An 18,435-nucleotide genomic window follows, 5' to 3' on the forward strand; every position below is an offset into this window, starting at 1 on the left:
ATCAGTAACTTTATTCAATTTGATCAAATATTCTGAAATGTGTCTGAAAGAGTTTTTCCTGACGTCACTGCGCATCGACGTCGAGCGCTGACGTCGAGCTCATCCCGGAAGAGAGGAGCAGCGAGTGGGAAACGTTCGGACAACGTGAGTTGTGTGATTGTTCCACACAGTTTAAAAGTGTTGATAAGTTAACAACGCCCGTGGAATAATAACAAAGCATCGTTACGACAAGACAAAGGCTTTGTGCGGGTAAGCAGGAAGTAGTGTTAGCTACGTGTTAGCTTCCAGAGTTAGCTTACTGCACCGGACAGGTCCGTTACTTTTGAATCCAAGTTGGAGAAATTAAATATTTGTTTCCTTCTTCAACGTAACGTTACATAACCTGGCAACAGCACGCGCTATTTGGTGGATATGTAACGTCAGAATTCTTCAGATCAAGTTGTTTTGTGATGTCTGTAGTTTTCGATCCAAACCCTCGCATCATGTCTGGTGTCTTCTGTCTTGTCCTCAGCTCTGTGAACATGGCTCTGAATAAGTCCATGCATCCTCGGAACCGCTACAAAGACAGACCCCCGGACTTCTCCTACCTGGCCTCCAAGTACCCGGACTTCCAGCAGCACGTGCACACCAGCCTCACAGGCCGCCCTGTGTGAGTACCTGACACCGATCACACTGTTTACTCTGGTGAAACCACGTGTACGTGACTGAGTCTGTCATCATCCTCATCATCATCAGTCACACAGCAGCTTTAATGTCCGTCTGCGTCTATTTAATGTGTCAGAGTCACATGAAGGCAAAAAGCCACTGTCTTATCATCACGTGTCCATACTGAGGGCTACACTGCTGCTGTTTCACTGGATTCTGCTGCCTCAGACTGTCACTTTTAATTGATTTTATTTAGATGTGATAAAATTAAGAAAAAATAATTAGGTCATCATGAATATGCTGAATATTGGATCAGATAATCAGCCAGGCTTATAATCGTGCATTCCCTATGGTGTACATTTGACCAGACTCTAACCCAATCAATAATGTTCAACTGATATTAAATTCCTCTCATTGTCTGATGAATATGTGTGAGGCCATGATTACATGTACATGTCCTAAAACGTACTAGACTAGATCCCTCCCTCTTCCCCCGGTCGCCATCGGTACTCATAAGTACAGATTGCAGATTTCACAACAAATAAATCAGTGGCTGAACAAAACCCTGCTACTGTTTTTTTTTGTTTTATCTGGAGGAAAAACCTTAAATCAAAAGAATGAAAGCTGTTTAAGCTCCTATTCGTGTCTGAAGTTACAGAGTGAGGTGTACGGTTGTCCACATGCTTCTGTCATTTCAATCTGGTGTCTGCTTGTCCTTCTCCATCTTCTGGCATCAGCAGGAAGAATCAGAATCAGAGAGAGAGATCCACATCGGAAAAACAAACCCAACATCACTAGAGATTTGTACTAATTCACTTCCTCCTCTGTGAAGTCGCTCTAATGAAGAAAAGGAGCAAACAAAGTTAACATGAGCAATTTAAAAAATAGCTTAGTGTGTCAATCAAATACTGAACAGTAAGCTCCCAGTTTCAGGAGTTGTAGATCTATCTTTGTGAGGACCAGTTGCAGTTGACTGAAATCTTAGTAAACTGAGGATGTTTTTGACCAGTCCTCACTGTCTGACACAGCATCAAAGGGCCGCTTAAGGGTCAAGACTTGGTTTGAGGGTCATGATTAGAATTAGGATCATGCTAGAGTTAGGTGTAAGGAGCAAGGGAAAGCATAGTATCCTCCCAAGAGTTACAGGCTAGTGTGAGAGAGGGATGAAGAGGCAGAGAGATGCTGCTGGGAAGTCATGATGTCAGAAAGTCCAGGCAGCAGAACAAAGGGGGGGATATGTCTGGATTAGGGGTCATTGACGTCAGACAGTGTGAGATCATGATGGCTGCTGCTGTGGGAAAGAAACGTGAACCACATCAGCATTTGATGTGATGTGGCACTGGGAGCTCTGGTTCGCAGCCACTATTTGCTCTGACTCTGGCTGTCAAGCACTCTAATCCAGCTGTTTGTGTTTCTATTTTAAACAGTTAAACCCTCATGAAGGAAAAATTAAGAGGCAACATTCAATTATAACTACTGTTTTGGATCTAACCAGACATTTGAAGAAGAAATGCTTCTATGTATCTACTGACTCTTTTTGGAAGTCAGGGTTCTTTGTTTGGGACAAATATTTTTATCTAAAGCATTTGTCCCAAACAAAGAACCCTCCAGAATCATTTATACTGACAGTTGGTGTTGGACGTGTGTCTGAGCTCTGCTGTTGGTCTGTCAGTCCCGACGCCGCCCTCCTCCCTCTTTGTCTTTTTTTTTTTTAATGAAGCAACTACCTCGTCTTCTCTGTGAGGAAATCACTTATTATGTTCAGTGTTATGCAGATGAATGCAGATCTGGTGTCAGCGCAGCGAGTGTGAACATCTGTGTGCGACTGTGAAACATATTGGTGTGGGCCGATCCCTTTGTGGTTGGGAGGTGTCCAGTCAATCGTATTTTCCGTGGGGCGAACGTGCATGTGTGGGCTGGCCGTGTGTGACAGGTGTTAATTATCAGTCTGTGGTGTCAGTGTGTGTCTGTGGCTCCCAGACAGACAAACGGACAACGCACAATGTGGTAGTTGTGTTTGGACACCTAGGTAATAGTGGGCTGTAAACAAATTTGTACAAAAGAATGATCACAAAGCAGGATCTACACACATCATCTCTTTATTAGGAACACCATACTAATACTAGGTTATAAAAGCGCCTCAGTTCTTTGTGGTGTGGATTATAAATATATATTTTTTCTTTTTATGAATTCTCAAGAAGCAGACCATTATATTTACTGAGTAAAATGAAAAATCGGCCAAAAGAATCAACCTGATGAATAGATAATATATGTCCCAGGTTGAGAATTTTTTTTAACCATCGTTAAAGTAACAGTTAGTCAGTTCCCAATTTATTGCTTTTGTCACCATCATGAACGCATGTCTAACTTTCTGTTTAACCGTCTGCAGAAATCTGGCTCCTCTTCCTCATCACTCTGTCGTTCCATCAGTGGAGGGATTAGCGTGGTTTTGTATTTCCCAATGAATTCATCTCCTGGGTTTTTAAGTATTTAAGCAGCGAGTCGGGGGATGAGGGTAATCTTGGGGAGACACTCACTCAAGACGTGTCTCCCCTCATTTACGAGTCGTTAGTGGAATGGGCTGATAGCAGCGGGCCGAGAGTCGAGCTCGGACCAGGCAGCTGGAGAAGATGTGGTGTATGTGATTGGAAATTAAATGAGAAACGGATAAACCCCCAAATAGAGAGTGGGTTTGTTTTTTGGGGAAGGAGGACAGTAACTCAGATTGGGGAGATAGAGGGGCGGGATTAGGAGAAAGGAATGGGTATTAAAAATGCATCATCCTTGGTGACATTTAATTTGGCAGTCTTATTTTTTATGGGCAGGGAGACGATCATCTGTAGAACGACTTCCACAACTAATGACTTGTAAAATGTTCTCACCCATTTTCTTTTTTTGACTTAGAATTTAAAGCATGAATGAATAATTATGACCACACTTTAGATTTATAAATGTTACCCTACGGTGATCTGCATGAGTTCTCTTGCTGTAAAGTCCAGCATTAACATACTGTCTTATTTTTACTATCAAGTTGGAAATAATTGAAAGTCACTTCCTCATTTAGGACATTATTGTTTTTACACAGTTTACCCTCTTTATCTGCTGTGAAGTAATGCTCTTAATATCCAGGTAGAGCCACCACTGTATCTTAATTTAAGATTTTACATCATCAGAAGATCTGCATAATTGCAAAATATCACAAAATAATCTCAGCGATATTTAGAGTCCATTTATCTTGTTTGTCATTTCTGCTTCTGTGAGGGATTAAAACGTTTCACTCAGTGTTTTAAAAGGAAAAAAAAAACCTGACGAGAGAGAAAGTTGCTGCTAATCAGCACAAAAAAGGAGGTAGATCTACCTTGAAGGTCACCTCTCTGTGGACACATTGAAAGTATTTGTGTGTGTTTTCATGCTGATCATGTAACGTGGAGGTGAGAGCGAGCTGTTCGTCTCAGCAGTAAACTTCCCTCTGGTTTAATGATGTCGTCCTCTTCATCCATTTGAACCTGAGCCAAGGACGTTTCCGCTTCTCAGCACTTCTTTATTCATTTCCTCCTTCCTTCACATACAGTCTCCCTCGACACTTCTCTTCTTCCTTGTCACCTGCTAAAAGCTAGGTGGAATCAGCTTTTACTCCTGAATCCTACCTCCTTTTTTTTTCCTCCTTCGTCTTTTCATTATCTCATCTCATCACAACTTCTGGGCTCGTGTTTGTCCCACTCGGTTTCCCGTCGGCCACGTCGATGTCCTATGCACGCACCTACGTGGCAGCACGAGACGTAAATCGCGGGCACTCTCACGCTCCGTCTGGTATCAGCCATTGCTCCAGCGTGGCCGGATTTGCGTGCTCTCTTCATCTGTTCGGTAGGTGGGGTTGCCATGGAGACGTTGCAGTGCTGCTGATGGGAGTGATCGGTCCGTACTACACACTAACACACACACACTTCTGTATGCACACACAGTCATCAGGGACTAAAAATAGAGGGCTGGCCTGAGCAGCCTGCTTCTCCGAATATTGATCGTTATCTAATGATGCCTCAGAGGAGAAATGAAAGAGGGCAGAATGTGTGAGCGCTGGACAGATGAGAGAAGCCGGGAAACAGTGAGTGTTGTGCTGATGTATCACTTCTGCCTCAATAGCCGGATTCCATGCAAAGGCTGCGTCTTCTTTGTAAACCTGTCGTAGAACCTCAGAGGAGCTCGCTGTGAGTTTTTCTCCTAGAGGTCACACACACGTTCAGCAGCTGATTACACTGCACCATTAACCTAATATGTTCATTAGGTGATAAGACACTGGCTGAGATTAATGTGGGACTCTGTAGGTAAATCCCTTCTCATTTGTATCTGTCTCACACCTGGCTACAGGAGGGTCTCTGCAATCTCTCCTGACAGAATTGTGTGTGCGTAGAAACACTACTCCCCTTCAGACAAATACACAAACCAGCGTTTCCCCATTGGAATATTATTACACTTCCTTCTACCAATGTGCATCATGTAATCATGATATCAACTGACATATCTAAGGTATTGGGATTAGATTTTAACACGTGATGAAAAAGGTCCTCAAGATAAAGTAAGAATTAAGATGCTGCTTTCAGAGTTTCTGCATAATGGGTGGCAAAGCAACTCAAGTCACCACAATGCAGTAGTATCACAGACAATCGGGAGCCTTCTGACTGATGCCTGCCTGACACCGTCTGATAAAGAGCAGTTACCAAGACTTAATTCAGATTGACCTCAGCCCATTGATGTATTGAGAGAGCTGAAAAAGGCGCTACACTTCTAAACACTTCTTGCTCCATTTTAGTTTACAACTTCAGAGCTGCGTTTTAGTCTGAAAGTGTAAAAACAAAGACATTTGGAAACGATCATGCAGTCACTGGTATTCGCTTTTTTATCGGATCTTCACGACTCGTCGACCAGCGGTGATTAGATAGTGTTTCTAACACTTATTGTCAGTTAAGCTCCATCTTGTTTTCCCTGCTTTTACTTTTCACCATTACTCTTTTTCATTCATAGTATTTTCTACAATTATGCAACAAAGTGTAAACATTCAATCTGCCTCAGTAACAGCACAAACTTAATTTCATATCTCAGTTGTACCTGAAGCGATGCAGCCCCTTGTATTGTTTTAACACAGGTTTACTGTCTGAACTCTCACCTAACAAGTCTTTCTAGTACTAACACAGAGCTGGAAAGAAAGGAGAAAATGAATTGAGATGCACTTTTGTCTGATGTGTCGAATCACAAAGGATGACCTGAGCAATGAGTAAAATGTTCTATCTGTTTGTAAATAATTGATTTGTGAAAAGAATGAAAAAACATCCGAGGTTGACTGTTTTAGCCTCTCTCTCAGTTGTGGCTCTGTCTAATCAGCCGTAAATGGGTTGTTTTTTTTCCAACTGGAATATACTCACACAAAACCCGTGTGGTGCCAGACTCTCCCATCACCAGGATGCGTCTAATTACATCTGCCAAGGTGTGAAAGTGCTCAGCCAAGCTTTAATTATACCGATCACACCCACTCGTTTTGTCTGCCGCACTCGTGCCTGCCCGTATGACAGCTGAAATCATTAAACATGTCGAGAGGAGAAGACGGGGGTGGCGAGTGAGTGGGACTCAGAACTGGGAATAAAAAGCACGTCTTAGTGTGGAAAATTTTAATTCTATTGTCATTAGCAGGGGATTGTGAACTGATGGGCTGCTTATCTCCTCATTGTCCTTTTTGTGTGTGTGTGTTTTTTATGTGAAGTAATAGGCTTCAGTGCAGAGAGCTGGCGTACTGTAGTAAGGGTGTTGGGTTAATTGCGGTCAGGTCTCCTCACTGGTAAAACCAGGATCAGCCAGTGACGATATTAAATTTAAAATCATCCTTAAGGACAAACTTTAACTTCTTAAAAACCTCAGTCTTTTGTAGCTTTGGCCAGAAACTCCACCATCGTAATAATAACAAATCAAATTCAGTAAGTAAACTGCTGGGGTCTGGGAACATGGCGGCATCTTTAAAGGTAGAAAAAAAGGCTAAATCATTGTCTTGTGTGAAACCTGTTCCATCGAGAGATTATTCCGATCCAAATTCCCCTGTTTTCCTGTAGCGTTAAAATAATTCCCTGAATTCATTCCGCCAAGTTTTTTTCTCCTCCAGTGTGAATTTCAAAGAGCCGGAGGCGGTGCGAGCGCTGACCTGCACCCTGCTGAAGGAGGACTTTGGTTTGACCATTGAGATCCCACTGGAGCGCCTCATACCCACTGTCCCCCTACGCCTCAACTACATCCACTGGGTGGAGGACCTCATCGACGGCCAGAAGCAGCCGCGCAGGGGCATCGACATCGGTAACACCACCACTGACCTTGTCATTGTTGTAAATGGGTGGTCTTACTGTGTGTTTTTGATACTTATATTATCATTGTGGTGAGGACGCTTCGACTGAGAAGGGCTGATAGAAGTTTTAATAGTCACAATGTTCAGTTTAGAAGAAGGATGAAATTCAGTGCAGCAGAACCAAAGTACTGATCTTTTTTACTTCACGGTTTCTTACTCCTCTTTAAACACTGTGTGTCTGATCGCTTCACCTTTCATCTTCAACAGAAAGTTATTTGGCAACAGTATGTTTGGGGAGATTTAAAAAAAAAAAAAAACGTTTCAGGTTTGAGTTAAAATACATGTTGGTCATCGTTGTTGTAAATTTAGTTGAGATTTTGTGTAGAGAAAATGTAATCCAAGAAACAAACCCATTGAGAGTGTAGGTAATTGTCCCAGATTTGATTTGAGTTGCGGACTCCTGCTCTAGTTTGTTCTTGCTGTGTGCAGCAGCAGCTCTGAACTACACACCAAATGTCAGCTGTAGCTTCCAGCTGGTTCACATGTGCCCACTTGCTCCCAGTATTCCCTGCACATACTAGTCCAACCCCCTCCACATGTCAGAGTGTGTTTGCTGTTCTGTCTTTCATGGGAAGCGTCACCTTTCTTTGTGTGTCCTCTCATTAGAGCCTCTGGTGACCCTGAGTCTTTCGAAACACAGACTGAAGCTGTCTTCTCTCTGATGGATCACCGTCACTAACTGCTGTCACCTCTGGACTGAATTAAGACTTAGTTCTTTTATAGATGTGAATGATTGAATAAAAGCTCCGCTCACAGACATTTATTGATCCATGCGGCCACCAATTTCAAGATAATGATTTAAGGACACAGATCACACACTCTGACACAGGCTTTACTTCGGTCCTTTACTTTAAATAGCATCCAAGAATATGTCTGTAATGATCACTGAGACATAACCATTCATCATCCTCATGATTAAATACATCACTGTCAGGCTGCCATAATTGTGTGTGTTATGTGTATTTCCATAGGCACTGGGGCGTCTTGCATTTACCCCTTACTGGGAGCCACAATGAACGGCTGGTATTTCCTCGCCACAGAGGTGGACGACATCTGTTTCGACTACGCTACGAAAAACGTGGAGCAGAACAAGATGTCTGACCTCATTAAAGGTGAGTGTGGTCCTGGTCAAAGCAGATCAGAAAAGACGGAGGCACAAAAACTCTCTATTACTGAGTGTGGTTTATTACCTCCGGCATGGAAGTTGTGTTTTCATCTCCGTCTGTGTGAAATTTAGCAGGATTATACAAAAAGTATTATTTAATATCATTTTGTGAAGGGGTGGGGCATGACCAAGGGAAGAACCTGTACAATTTCTGTTTGTCTGTCTGTTTGTCGAAATTATGTCATAATACCTCAGATCATCCAACATATGATTGTCTCACTCAAGTTTTTTTTAATCTTTTTCTCTCCTCAGTCGTCAAAGTTCCTCAGAAGACTTTACTGATGGATGCCTTGAAAGAAGAGACAGAGATCATATACGACTTCTGCATGTGCAACCCCCCTTTCTTTGCAAACCAGCTAGAAGCACAGGTGAGATCCTCCAGCACAAATTTGTTTACTGCTGCTCGGTCAAATTCTTGAAAAGTAAAAATCCACGTTCCTCTCGTGGAGCGTCAACACAACACGGAGTAAACACAAGACGATACATGGTAGTAACAGCCTCTAATAGGATTTACTCCTAATCTCTCTCTGTCTTGTTGCTCTCTCCAGGGGGTCAACTCCAGGAACTCACGCCGACCTCCTCCCAGTTCAGTGAACACAGGCGGGGTGACGGAGATCATGGCGGAGGGCGGGGAGCTGGAGTTTGTCAAGAGGATCATTCACGACAGTCTGCAGCTCAAGAAACGCCTGCGGTGAGGAGACCAGGACTTTGACCTTCAACATTAAAACCTGAATCACACATGATGTTTGTCTTTTAGATGCAACCAAATCAAACCAGATTCACCAAATCTAGTCCTGCAGAGCAATGTATTCAAATGAGCCGTTACTCTGTGCTCCGAGTGGCTGTGAGAGGTTTAAATGGGCACTGAGAGAACCAGTGAAGAGGTTGCTGAGCATCGATGGAGCTGTTACCCACCATTGCTCTAGTGATTTTGGCACACGCTTTACCCTGCACCGTCTCTGAGAGCCCACAGGGAACAGCTGTGTTTGGGTGGCGGGGGGGGGCTCCAGCGGCCGTCACTTTACCCTCCCCCTTAACCAGGGCTGTCACCGGGGCAGCGGAGTGAGACTCGGGTAGCAGGAGCTGCAGAGTGGTGCCATTAAAACTAATTAGACATGCCACACCTGCTTGGCCTCCAACAGTTAGAGTGTGTGCATGTGTGTGCGCTCTTGTACAGCTATCTTTGTGAGGACCAGTTTAAGTCTAGAATCTACAGAGTGAGGACATTTAGGCCTGTCCTCCTTTGATGGACTGTTTGGGGGTTAATACTTGGTTTAGTATTAGGTTAGGTTAGGGTTAGGCATTGAGTTTGGATGGTAAGGGGCTAGGGAATGCATTATGCCAAAGAGTGTCCTCACTAAGAAGTTGTACAAACATTTGTGTGTGTGTGTGTGTGTAAGTGTGCGTGTGTGTACATGCGTGTATTCCCATAATGCTTCAGTGAAAAGACGAGCAGCCCTGAGAGGGGCTGATGTTAACACCTGCCTGCTCTTGTGTGGCTCTGCGTTACACCTGTGTGGTGGGGACACATAAAGTGAGAATGAACGCAGCCTCATTTAACAAGTTTTGAGGCTCAGGCCAAACCAACCATGGCCTGCTGTCACTCCCAGAAGCATGCTGGGACACCAGAGCCAACAGGTGTCCATGGAAACACTGCCAGCTTGTTGGATTGGTCCTTTGTGACGCTCCACCGCCGCGCCCTCCTCCTATTTCACTCTTCTTCCTCGCCACCTCAGTACAACACACATCCAGATATCCTCAAGCAAAATCAGGAATGAATTTTCTATGGTAATAGGATCGTTGTCACATGTCTGTGCTGAAACAAGTGGAGAGAGAGTGAGAGAGAAGACTGTATATTGACACTGATGCAGCTGCACACTCTGGGCTGTTTGAAAAAGCCGTCTGAGGAGGAGGGTTTTCTGGGGGCTGTTCTGGGTGTTTCCTCCCCACTGTGTGGAGAAGTGAGGAACATCTGTGAATATTAGAGCTGTTTAATATTTCATTCAGTGGCCTCAGAGGCTGACATGTTGCTCTCTCCACCCCTCCACCCCTCTGGGCGTCTTCATTCCTTCCAAACCTCATTACATTTCAGAGCTATTTCAACCCGTCAGCCGGCAGTTTAAACAGTTTTTAACATGTTGAGTTGGGTGTGACTGCAGGTGTGCACCGAACAATATGGTTGTGATTACGTCCAAACCTTCAAATACATAATTATTTTCTTTGATACAGAGATGATATTTGGAGATTATGTCCTCGAAGATATGTTTAGAAAGCTTTGTCTGCTTGTCCTGATTAATCTCTTCACCAGTTAGTCGCAAAGTGTCGGGAAAAAGGTGAAACTGTCGTCTGTTCTTTATTTAGTCTAATCACCAATTTGAAATCCACAAAATGTTGATTCATCACACAACAGTGAAAAGCAGCAAATCATCAGAGAAGTTGACGAATACATTTCTCATTTTAAACATTGTTTAATGATTAAACCCCGATTCAATGTGTTTCTGCTTAGACTATTACTTTTTTAATTTACTGAATAATAGTTTCCAAATTGTCTGAGCTTCTTTCATCTTAATTTGAGAGCTGAACAGTCAGAGGCACCTGTTTGAAGAGGTTCAATAAATCAAACGCACCACTAAAGGTTCTGAACAGTAAACCTAAAGATTTCACCAGTGGAACATAGAGTCCTAATCTTTGAGTAGATAAACCAAATCTTTTAGTTTTTATATTTATCTTTTCAGCCATTGTTTAGAGACCATATTATTTGTATTGATTTATTATCTGTTGTAAATGGAGCGCTCTTTGTTTCCAACTGACTCTGATGTGTTTATTGTTCCTCCTTCTTCCTCTGCTGCTCACTGATCAAGACTAACCTCATCTCTTTACTGCTCAGCAGAGGTTATTGATCAGGCCTCCACCACGGGACGACTTCAAACCATCTTTTCCTCCACTTTGAGCTGAACACACTCAGCCCTTTGTCTTTGTGTTGCTCCCTAAAGCCCAGCTCAGCTTGTCTGATCTCTGCTCGGTGGTTCACGCCCCGGCCCGTCACCGTCACACAGCTGGTTAATGTGGGTCCTTCTTTCTGCAGGTGGTACAGCTGCATGTTGGGGAAGAAGTGCAGCCTGGCACCTTTGAAAGAGGAGCTGAGGAAACAAGGGGTGAGACCTGGAACAAAGACAAACACACACATCTGCATCCACCGTTTCACAGAGCAGCCTCAGCTTTTTGTTCTGTCTGTTCCTGCAGCAACAAGCTGCTCTGTGCACGGCGTCATGACGGCTTGTTAAAATAATCTTTGCCTGGCATCTCAAACCAACGCTCCTCTGGGTGTGAGCATCGATGTTAGCAGGCAGTTGTCGCTGTGCAGAGATCCAGAAAAACGAAAACAGATCAGCTCTTTCTGATATGCCACCTAAGCAGTGTCACAAACGAGCCATGAACGAGCTGATTTCCGTTCGCAGTGCATGAGCGAATCACGCGGCGCTCTGCAGCTCACATGTTTTACTGTCATTAGCCGAACTAATAGGCCAGCACATGATTTTCTTACCGCTGCAGACCTCTGGTCACTTCCCTCACATGTTCAAAACACAGAAATGGAGAGTGAGACCCCTCCTCACACCTGCCGTCCCTCTGTCCTCCTCCAGAGGTTTCAGAGTTGCTGTTGCTGCTCATCAGAGTGAGTGCAGCCTTGGCTGTTGTCCAAGGAGGAGAGTGTAGCCTCCTTTTTTAAAGTGTGTGTAAAAGGAAACCCGTCCCAGTTGATATGCTAATGCCTTCATCAGCCATTACTCAATCTTCTCAAATTTCTCTGTGTGTCTTTAAACGATAAAAACCATATACTAAGGAGATTGACCTCTGACTTTTATCAAAACAACTCTCCTGTACCGTTTGTACTGCAGCAGTACACTGACTGTTAAAGTAAACACGGTTTTCACAGCACATGCATGTTTTGTCACATCATGGATTTATACGTGTTATATTCACACCCATGGTTCAAGATGGGAAGCCGAAGCTCACGGTGAGAAAAGGTCTATTTCACACCATCAGAGGTCGTCGCAGGTCACTGGGTGCTGTTGGATTTAAGTTGTTTTACATTTTATCACCTGTACATATTACTCAACTTCCACCAAAGGCAACATACTGGAGGGTTTTCAATATGTTAAGATACTATTTACTAAATATTTTGGATAATGTTGATGCTCACTAAACCCTGCTCCCTTCGCAATTTAAAAATAATGTAAATGTAGCTTTTTTTAGAGGAATATTTTGTCTGCATGTACAGTTTTGAATGGAGGGTTGTAGTTCTTTTTCAAAGATTTAAATATTAACGCGCTATAATAAATCTACAAACAGGACCAACGTGGAACCGATTAGACACTCGGTACTGGGTTTGGCTGTGGGAAAGACGACAGAAACCTACTTTAGTTTGCAAGATAATTTCAAATGCTTCACTCATGACATTAACCTCTTTCAGAAAATGATCTGCGGCATGAATTGATCATCTACATGCTGCTACTTTCTCAATCCGTCTGTGTTTCCTTGTCCCTCAGGTGCCGAAAGTGACGCACACAGAGTTTTGTCAGGGACGGACCATGCGGTGGGCGCTGGCCTGGAGCTTCTACGATGATGTGATTGTTCCGGTGAGTCTGTGCAGATTTGAATTACTGTTCTTTCGAAGCTCTTCGCTCTGACCGCCCATTTAAGACTCATAGGATCGGTTTGTTTTGAGTAATGAAATTCAGTGGCGTTATACTTCGAGAAAAGTACAACATATTAATATCCCAAAAATGTATCTGATCAACATTTGGTCCTTTTTCTCTTGGAGCCGCTGCCCTCATGCTTGTGACTGCTTCTAAACCTGCTTAATAATGCACCGCCTCTGTCCCGCTCTGTCCTCTCGCCTCTCTCCAGACTGTATCCCCTTTCCCCGCAGCCTCCTTTCCATTAGAAGCACTTATTCCTGCCTCTGGGGAGATGTTTATGTGATTTTAACGCGCTGTAGCCAGGCAACAGTTGCCAGGTCACGACTGCGAGCGCACACACACACGCACACACACCTTACCATTGTGTTATGTGCACAGTGAGAGTTGCCGATAAATAGAAAATGGGCTCACAGAGGACTGAGAATCATTCTTTAATGGTGTGTGTGTGGGTGGGTGGGTGTGAGTGAGAGAGGACTGTTGGTGTTCTGGACTCTTCAGCATAAAAGCAGTTGACCAGAAGGATTGGCCTACATTTCCTCCTCCTCCACTTTCACCCAGATCCACTGCCATTCACTGTGTGTTGTGTGGTTACGTGACAGAAGTTCTTGCATGTGTGAAGCTTTGCATGGTTGACTTCCTGATTCTGCCCGCCTGCATGTGCATATATGGCCGTCTGCTATACATAGGAGGCTCATTAAAGTTACATATAGATGATAACATGTGTGACATGCATCCAGATGTGACCTACTTATCACCCTCCTTACCAGGTCATCTTGAAACAGGCTATTACTGCCATTACTACTCAGTTTCCTCTGGTTTAAAAAGAATAAATCCAGACAGGGAGACATTTCCCTCTACAAGTGACTAATTGAAACAATCATTAATAAACCAAGTTGAAGTTTTAAACCTGTCAAGTTATTCGGCAAAGGGAAAATGTTGTCTCCAAATTCATCAAGCTTGTGAGATATTTGATCAGTTATTGTGTTTTTTTCCTTCTGAAGTCTTTTATAGATTAAACAAACAACATATAATGTGTTAATTGGTGAGGTTTTCATGGGCTGGTGGCCACATTGTGTGAAACTGTACAGACGAGACAGAAAATAATAATGGAATCATTAATCATGTCACTATATTTATCATAGATGCAGAGGATGGATTTTAATAAAGGAAAAGCAGATAAAGAAACCGAGTAAACGCAGACAAAAGAGGAGGACAGAGAAACGAGCACATGCAGACAGAATAAAAGAACAGATCAGACTGCGTCAGACGGCCAGGCTTCATCTGAGCCCTGAGGCAGTGGTGGTTGTTGCTCATACAGGCCTCTGGCACGAGGAGGTTCAGGAGGAGTCCATACAGGGGGGAGTTCACAAAAAGGAAAATGGGTGTGGGGAGGAGAGGGGGTGATCAGAGAATGATTTACTATGTCCGCCTTAAGGTGAAGTGTGTGTGTGTGTGTGTGTGTGTGTGTGTGTGTGTGTGTGTGTGTGTGTGTGTGTGTGTGTGTGTGTGTGTGTGTGTGTGTGTGTGTGTGTGTGTGTGTGTGTGTGTGTGTGTGTGTGTGTGTGTGTGTGTGTGTGTGTGTGTGTGTGTGTGTGTGTGTGTGTGTGTGGTGTGTGTAGGAGGTCAAGAGATATGACTGAATTACCTTCTATCTGGAGAGAAGAGCTCTTGTGGGATCTGTACGCTTTTAGTCTGGAGAGTTTTCAAAATGTGGTGAAACCTTTGTTGTGTCTACCATGTGAGTGTGGGGGGGGGGGTGTATGCAGTGAGGTGTAAGTGGGATTAATAATAGTGTGAAAGAGCAGCAGCGTCTACTCGTGGGTCTCATGTTCTTTGTCTGTGAATCTGTGTTAGTTTCTGTGTGTGTGTGTGTCTGTCTGTGTGTTTATATACTAGTGTATTAGTGCAAGAATCTGTGTCAAGGATGCTCAGTACAAAAACACAGATTTGCCCTGATGGATTTTATTGATTACCTCTCCCTCTACATTGAGCTGCAGGGCCTGCAGAGCGGAAATGGGGGAGAGACGTCTGTGAGAAACGATAAGAAATGAAAGAATCTCTCACAGGCAGGCGGACGAGGCAGCGTCCATTGTTCACTCCACTGATCAAATATGTCAAACTCCCCTAAACATGTACTTTAATGGACCATAATTTAAACAAGAAATCAATCGATGATCAAGACTGAAAAACCTTTTGCTTTCAAAGTCAACTATTCCTCTTAGTCATTACAGAAAGAGAAAACACATTTACATCATTAATTGTAAATAATGACTATAGCTTCACAAACGATGCACTAAAATGAACAAGTAATCAGAACTTCAGATCGCTGCAGCAGTGTGAAGGTCAACGTCTGCTCCATCCCTGAGCTGTTTGTAGGTCAGTCGGCCATACTGTCTGCTCCGTCACCGCACGCCTCTGCTGCTGCTGCTGCTGCTGCTGCTGCTGCTGCTGCTGCTGCTGCAGAGCCCCGCCGTCTCCCCACTCTCACTCAGCCTGCGGTGACGCACAAGTGCAGCTCTGACTTATTGGCTGCAGTGGATGTGTAGCAGGCGATGGCTGCAGAGCGTCAGCTGGATTCAGACACTTTGGAGTAACGACCTGCCTGGCCATGATAGCTTGACATCAGAGAGGATGAGGGATGAGGAACGGAGTTTACTCATTGCAGGTTCAAGTGGAGTTCATGTGGTGTGTGCGCCCTCTTGTGGTGTGTAATGAACATACATCCTGTGTCCACCCAGCTTGAAGTGTGAGATCATCACAGTAATGATCTGATCTTGTTTAATCAGTTGTTAGATTTTAAGACAGAAAATGTAAGAAATAGAGAAGAGAGCTTTTCATAGATATTGCTCTGATGATGACTGACGTTCCTCCGTGGACTCCGTCTGTCTCGGTGTCTTCTGTCTCTTCATGTGATCTCACACTGACTCCATGGTGTAGAGATCAGGGCTGTGGGTGTCGCACCATCTGTTGCAGGACTCTGTGAAGATGCTTCTTTTGTTTTGGGTCCTTCTGCAGATTACTTCTGGGAGCGTTCACACAACTCTGTGTACCTGATGGTACTGAGTGATGGATAGGAATGTAAACTCTCCTTCATCTCACGTTGTTTAACAGTTGTTCAGAGCAGCTGTTTGTCCACGAACTCTGGCTTGTAATTCAGAGTTTCTGACAGCAACGATATTCCCCATCTGAAAATGAGGTCAGATAAAGAAATAAAGGTAGTGAGAACAATTGGCAGCATGATTTTTTTTTTAAGTGAGATAACTAAAGTGGAAGTAGCAGAAACAATTTCTGTACTGTTGTGCTAAGGTTCAATAAGTTTTCATATTTTAGAATTTGTATCTATTATTAAATCATATTGATTATGGTATCCCCCGGTATTGTCAAAATCACCTTTTAAAATTGTCTCTTTCTACATAAAATCATGCATGTAATAAGGAAACTATTTCATTTGTATCCTGTTGCATTTTACTCACACATCGGGAATAATCTTCAGTGCATACTATGTTTAACTGTCTCTGGTTCTCTCTCAGTCTCCTCCCAGTAAGAAGCGTAAACTGGAGAAGTCACGGAAACCGCTGTCCTTCACACTTCCAGAGGCTGGACTGAAAGAGCTGCGGGTCAAAGCTTTGGCACTGGGCTGCTCAGCCCGCAGCCCAGTGGACAACGTCACTGCTCTGCTGGAGAGGACACTCACTGACCTGAGGGTGAGACTTCCAGATATGTGTTTCTATGCTTTGTTGTGGTATCTGATTTTAAACTCAACAGTGTTATCAAAACTACTAGATTGTAATTTTCAGTTTCACCAGCACCTGGAGCAGCAAGGTTCTCTAATATACGGTGTTTGCTCCCAGTACATCACAATATAATACAGTACTCGGTGGCTACATCCACACCACTCGATTTCAGTTTTGAAACTCGCACTGTTGCTCTGTTTACATCTGCAGTCCACACTCCTCCTGGGTTTTCAACTGTCTAAAAGGTTAAAAACAGTTTTAGTTTGAAAGCTCTGGGGACCATTGAAGTCTGGACGACCTGAAACAGAAACATTCCTGATTTCTTATCAGACACAACTCGACTACCAGCAGTGAACACAAAGCATCTTCAACGCTTAATGTCACTAACAGCTACGCATCGTTGTCAGCTCAGGAAAAACAAATCCCATTTCACTTCCCTTTTTACTGTTTCTGTGTCGAAGTATTTTCTGTAACTAATCAACCAATTGCAAATACACAATCTGCTTCTTGTGTTCACCGGCACGCACATGCCCAGAGCACGAGACTTGTCCCGTCATACGCATTTTCAGGTCTTTACGTATGGACGGGGATAATTACTCATTCATGAAATATTCATGTGGACGTAGATCGTTAAAATTAAAATGTTTTACCATGAATGTAGCCTATGACCGCTTCAGATGTTACTATAGAGTTGAGTCAAAACGTCACTTAACTCATCAGATACAAAACATTAGCAGCTTTAGGGTCATAAAGGGGATTATTTGAGGATCTGTTGCAGGAGTTTTGCCCATTCTGATTTTACTTTACTGATCATACGTCTTCTCTCGTGACAGGTGCTGCACAAGCGTATCCCCTGCAGGGAGCAGGAGCAGAGTCTCGTCCTGACGGCCGTGGAGAACAATTGGATTCACGGTCGACAGAAACGACGTGAACAGAAGCGCCAGTTGCGAGAGCTTCCCAGGGCGCCTCACTGGGTTGCCTCCAGCTCTCAAACCACCACGGCCTCAGCTGCTCGTCCAAAGAACCAACCTTCCCAAAACCAGTCTGCTTCCGCACCAAACAGCAGCGACACTCAGGGTGATGTCTCTCACAAGGGAACCACATCCGTACAAGAGGAGACTGGCAACGGCTGCTCCCCCAGTAAAGATGAGACACGGAACGCGGCTGGAGAACCGAGCGAAGTCTCAAACGATGTGAGCAGTGAAGATGTGGACATGGTGTCTGCAGGCCCGAAGGAAATGGCTCCCGCAGAGAGTGAGCCCCCGACACAGGGACCCCCGAGCCCCGGTGCAGTCAAACACTTCCTGTTTAAGTGTCAGCTGAACGTGATGCTGGAGGGGAGCGACGTGCTGATTGAGATGCACTACGTCGAAGGTCAGAACAAAGACCTGTTGAACCAGCTGTGCACCTACCTGAAGAACTCACTTTTAAAGTCTATCGCAAGGCCCTGAACCATCAGGAGGTCCGATCCGAGTGCCTGTCTGTTGAGAAGTGCCTCTCAGGAGTTAGAATGGTTTTACTGTGTGTGTCCATCAGCAGGCAGCTTTTGACAAGTTCAGAAAATGCTGAGTTTGTTCCAGGAAAGAATCAACTGTTTGTTCAGATGTTTTCTCTTAAAAATTGTGTAAACATTTTGAATAAATGTAGTTTTTTATTTGAATTTTATACACAAGTCGAGTAGTTTTTATTTTATGATGATGCAGTGTCTTCAAGCGGCCACAAGGGGGGAGTATTTGTGTTTTTCTATTAGGGACCATTCCTGTCATGATTTGTTGTATGAAGATTAAAACCCTTTTAAACTATGTGTTT

The 18,435-nt window shown here is 43.8% G+C and overlaps 1 protein-coding gene across 2 annotated transcripts; it reads left to right on the plus strand.

Moving 5' to 3' along the window:
• The first annotated feature begins 91 nt into the window (after positions 1-91).
• mettl16 (methyltransferase 16, N6-methyladenosine) lies at positions 92-18,430 on the plus strand. Of its 2 annotated transcripts, none has more exons than XM_062386481.1 (10): positions 92-144; positions 512-649; positions 6,791-6,978; positions 7,999-8,139; positions 8,445-8,560; positions 8,741-8,883; positions 11,278-11,347; positions 12,740-12,829; positions 16,423-16,596; positions 17,460-18,430. In XM_062386481.1, the coding sequence occupies exons 2-10, from the start codon at positions 522-524 to the stop codon at positions 18,075-18,077; spliced, it is 1,668 nt and encodes a 555-aa protein (XP_062242465.1). In that variant the 5' UTR covers positions 92-144; positions 512-521; the 3' UTR covers positions 18,078-18,430. The 2 variants fall into 2 exon arrangements, with proteins under 2 accessions (XP_062242465.1, XP_062242464.1); XM_062386480.1 differs by having other exon boundaries at positions 94-249.
• The last annotated feature ends 5 nt before the right edge of the window (positions 18,431-18,435 follow it).

The sequence above is a fragment of the Platichthys flesus genome, chromosome 4, assembly GCF_949316205.1.
Source record: "Platichthys flesus chromosome 4, fPlaFle2.1, whole genome shotgun sequence".
Taxonomy (NCBI): Eukaryota; Metazoa; Chordata; class Actinopteri; order Pleuronectiformes; family Pleuronectidae; genus Platichthys; species Platichthys flesus.

What these genes read in the sequence shown, in the direction of transcription:
- mettl16 (XM_062386481.1), top strand. Translation starts at nt 522, where the DNA reads ATGGCTCTGAATAAGTCCATGCATCCTCGGAACCGCTACAAAGACAGA. An exon ending in CAGCTCAAGAAACGCCTGCG is followed by an intron (nt 8,884 to 11,277) that starts GTGAGGAGACCA and finishes TTCTTTCTGCAG; the next exon opens with GTGGTACAGCTGCATGTTGG. An exon ending in GGACACTCACTGACCTGAGG is followed by an intron (nt 16,597 to 17,459) that starts GTGAGACTTCCA and finishes CTCTCGTGACAG; the next exon opens with GTGCTGCACAAGCGTATCCC.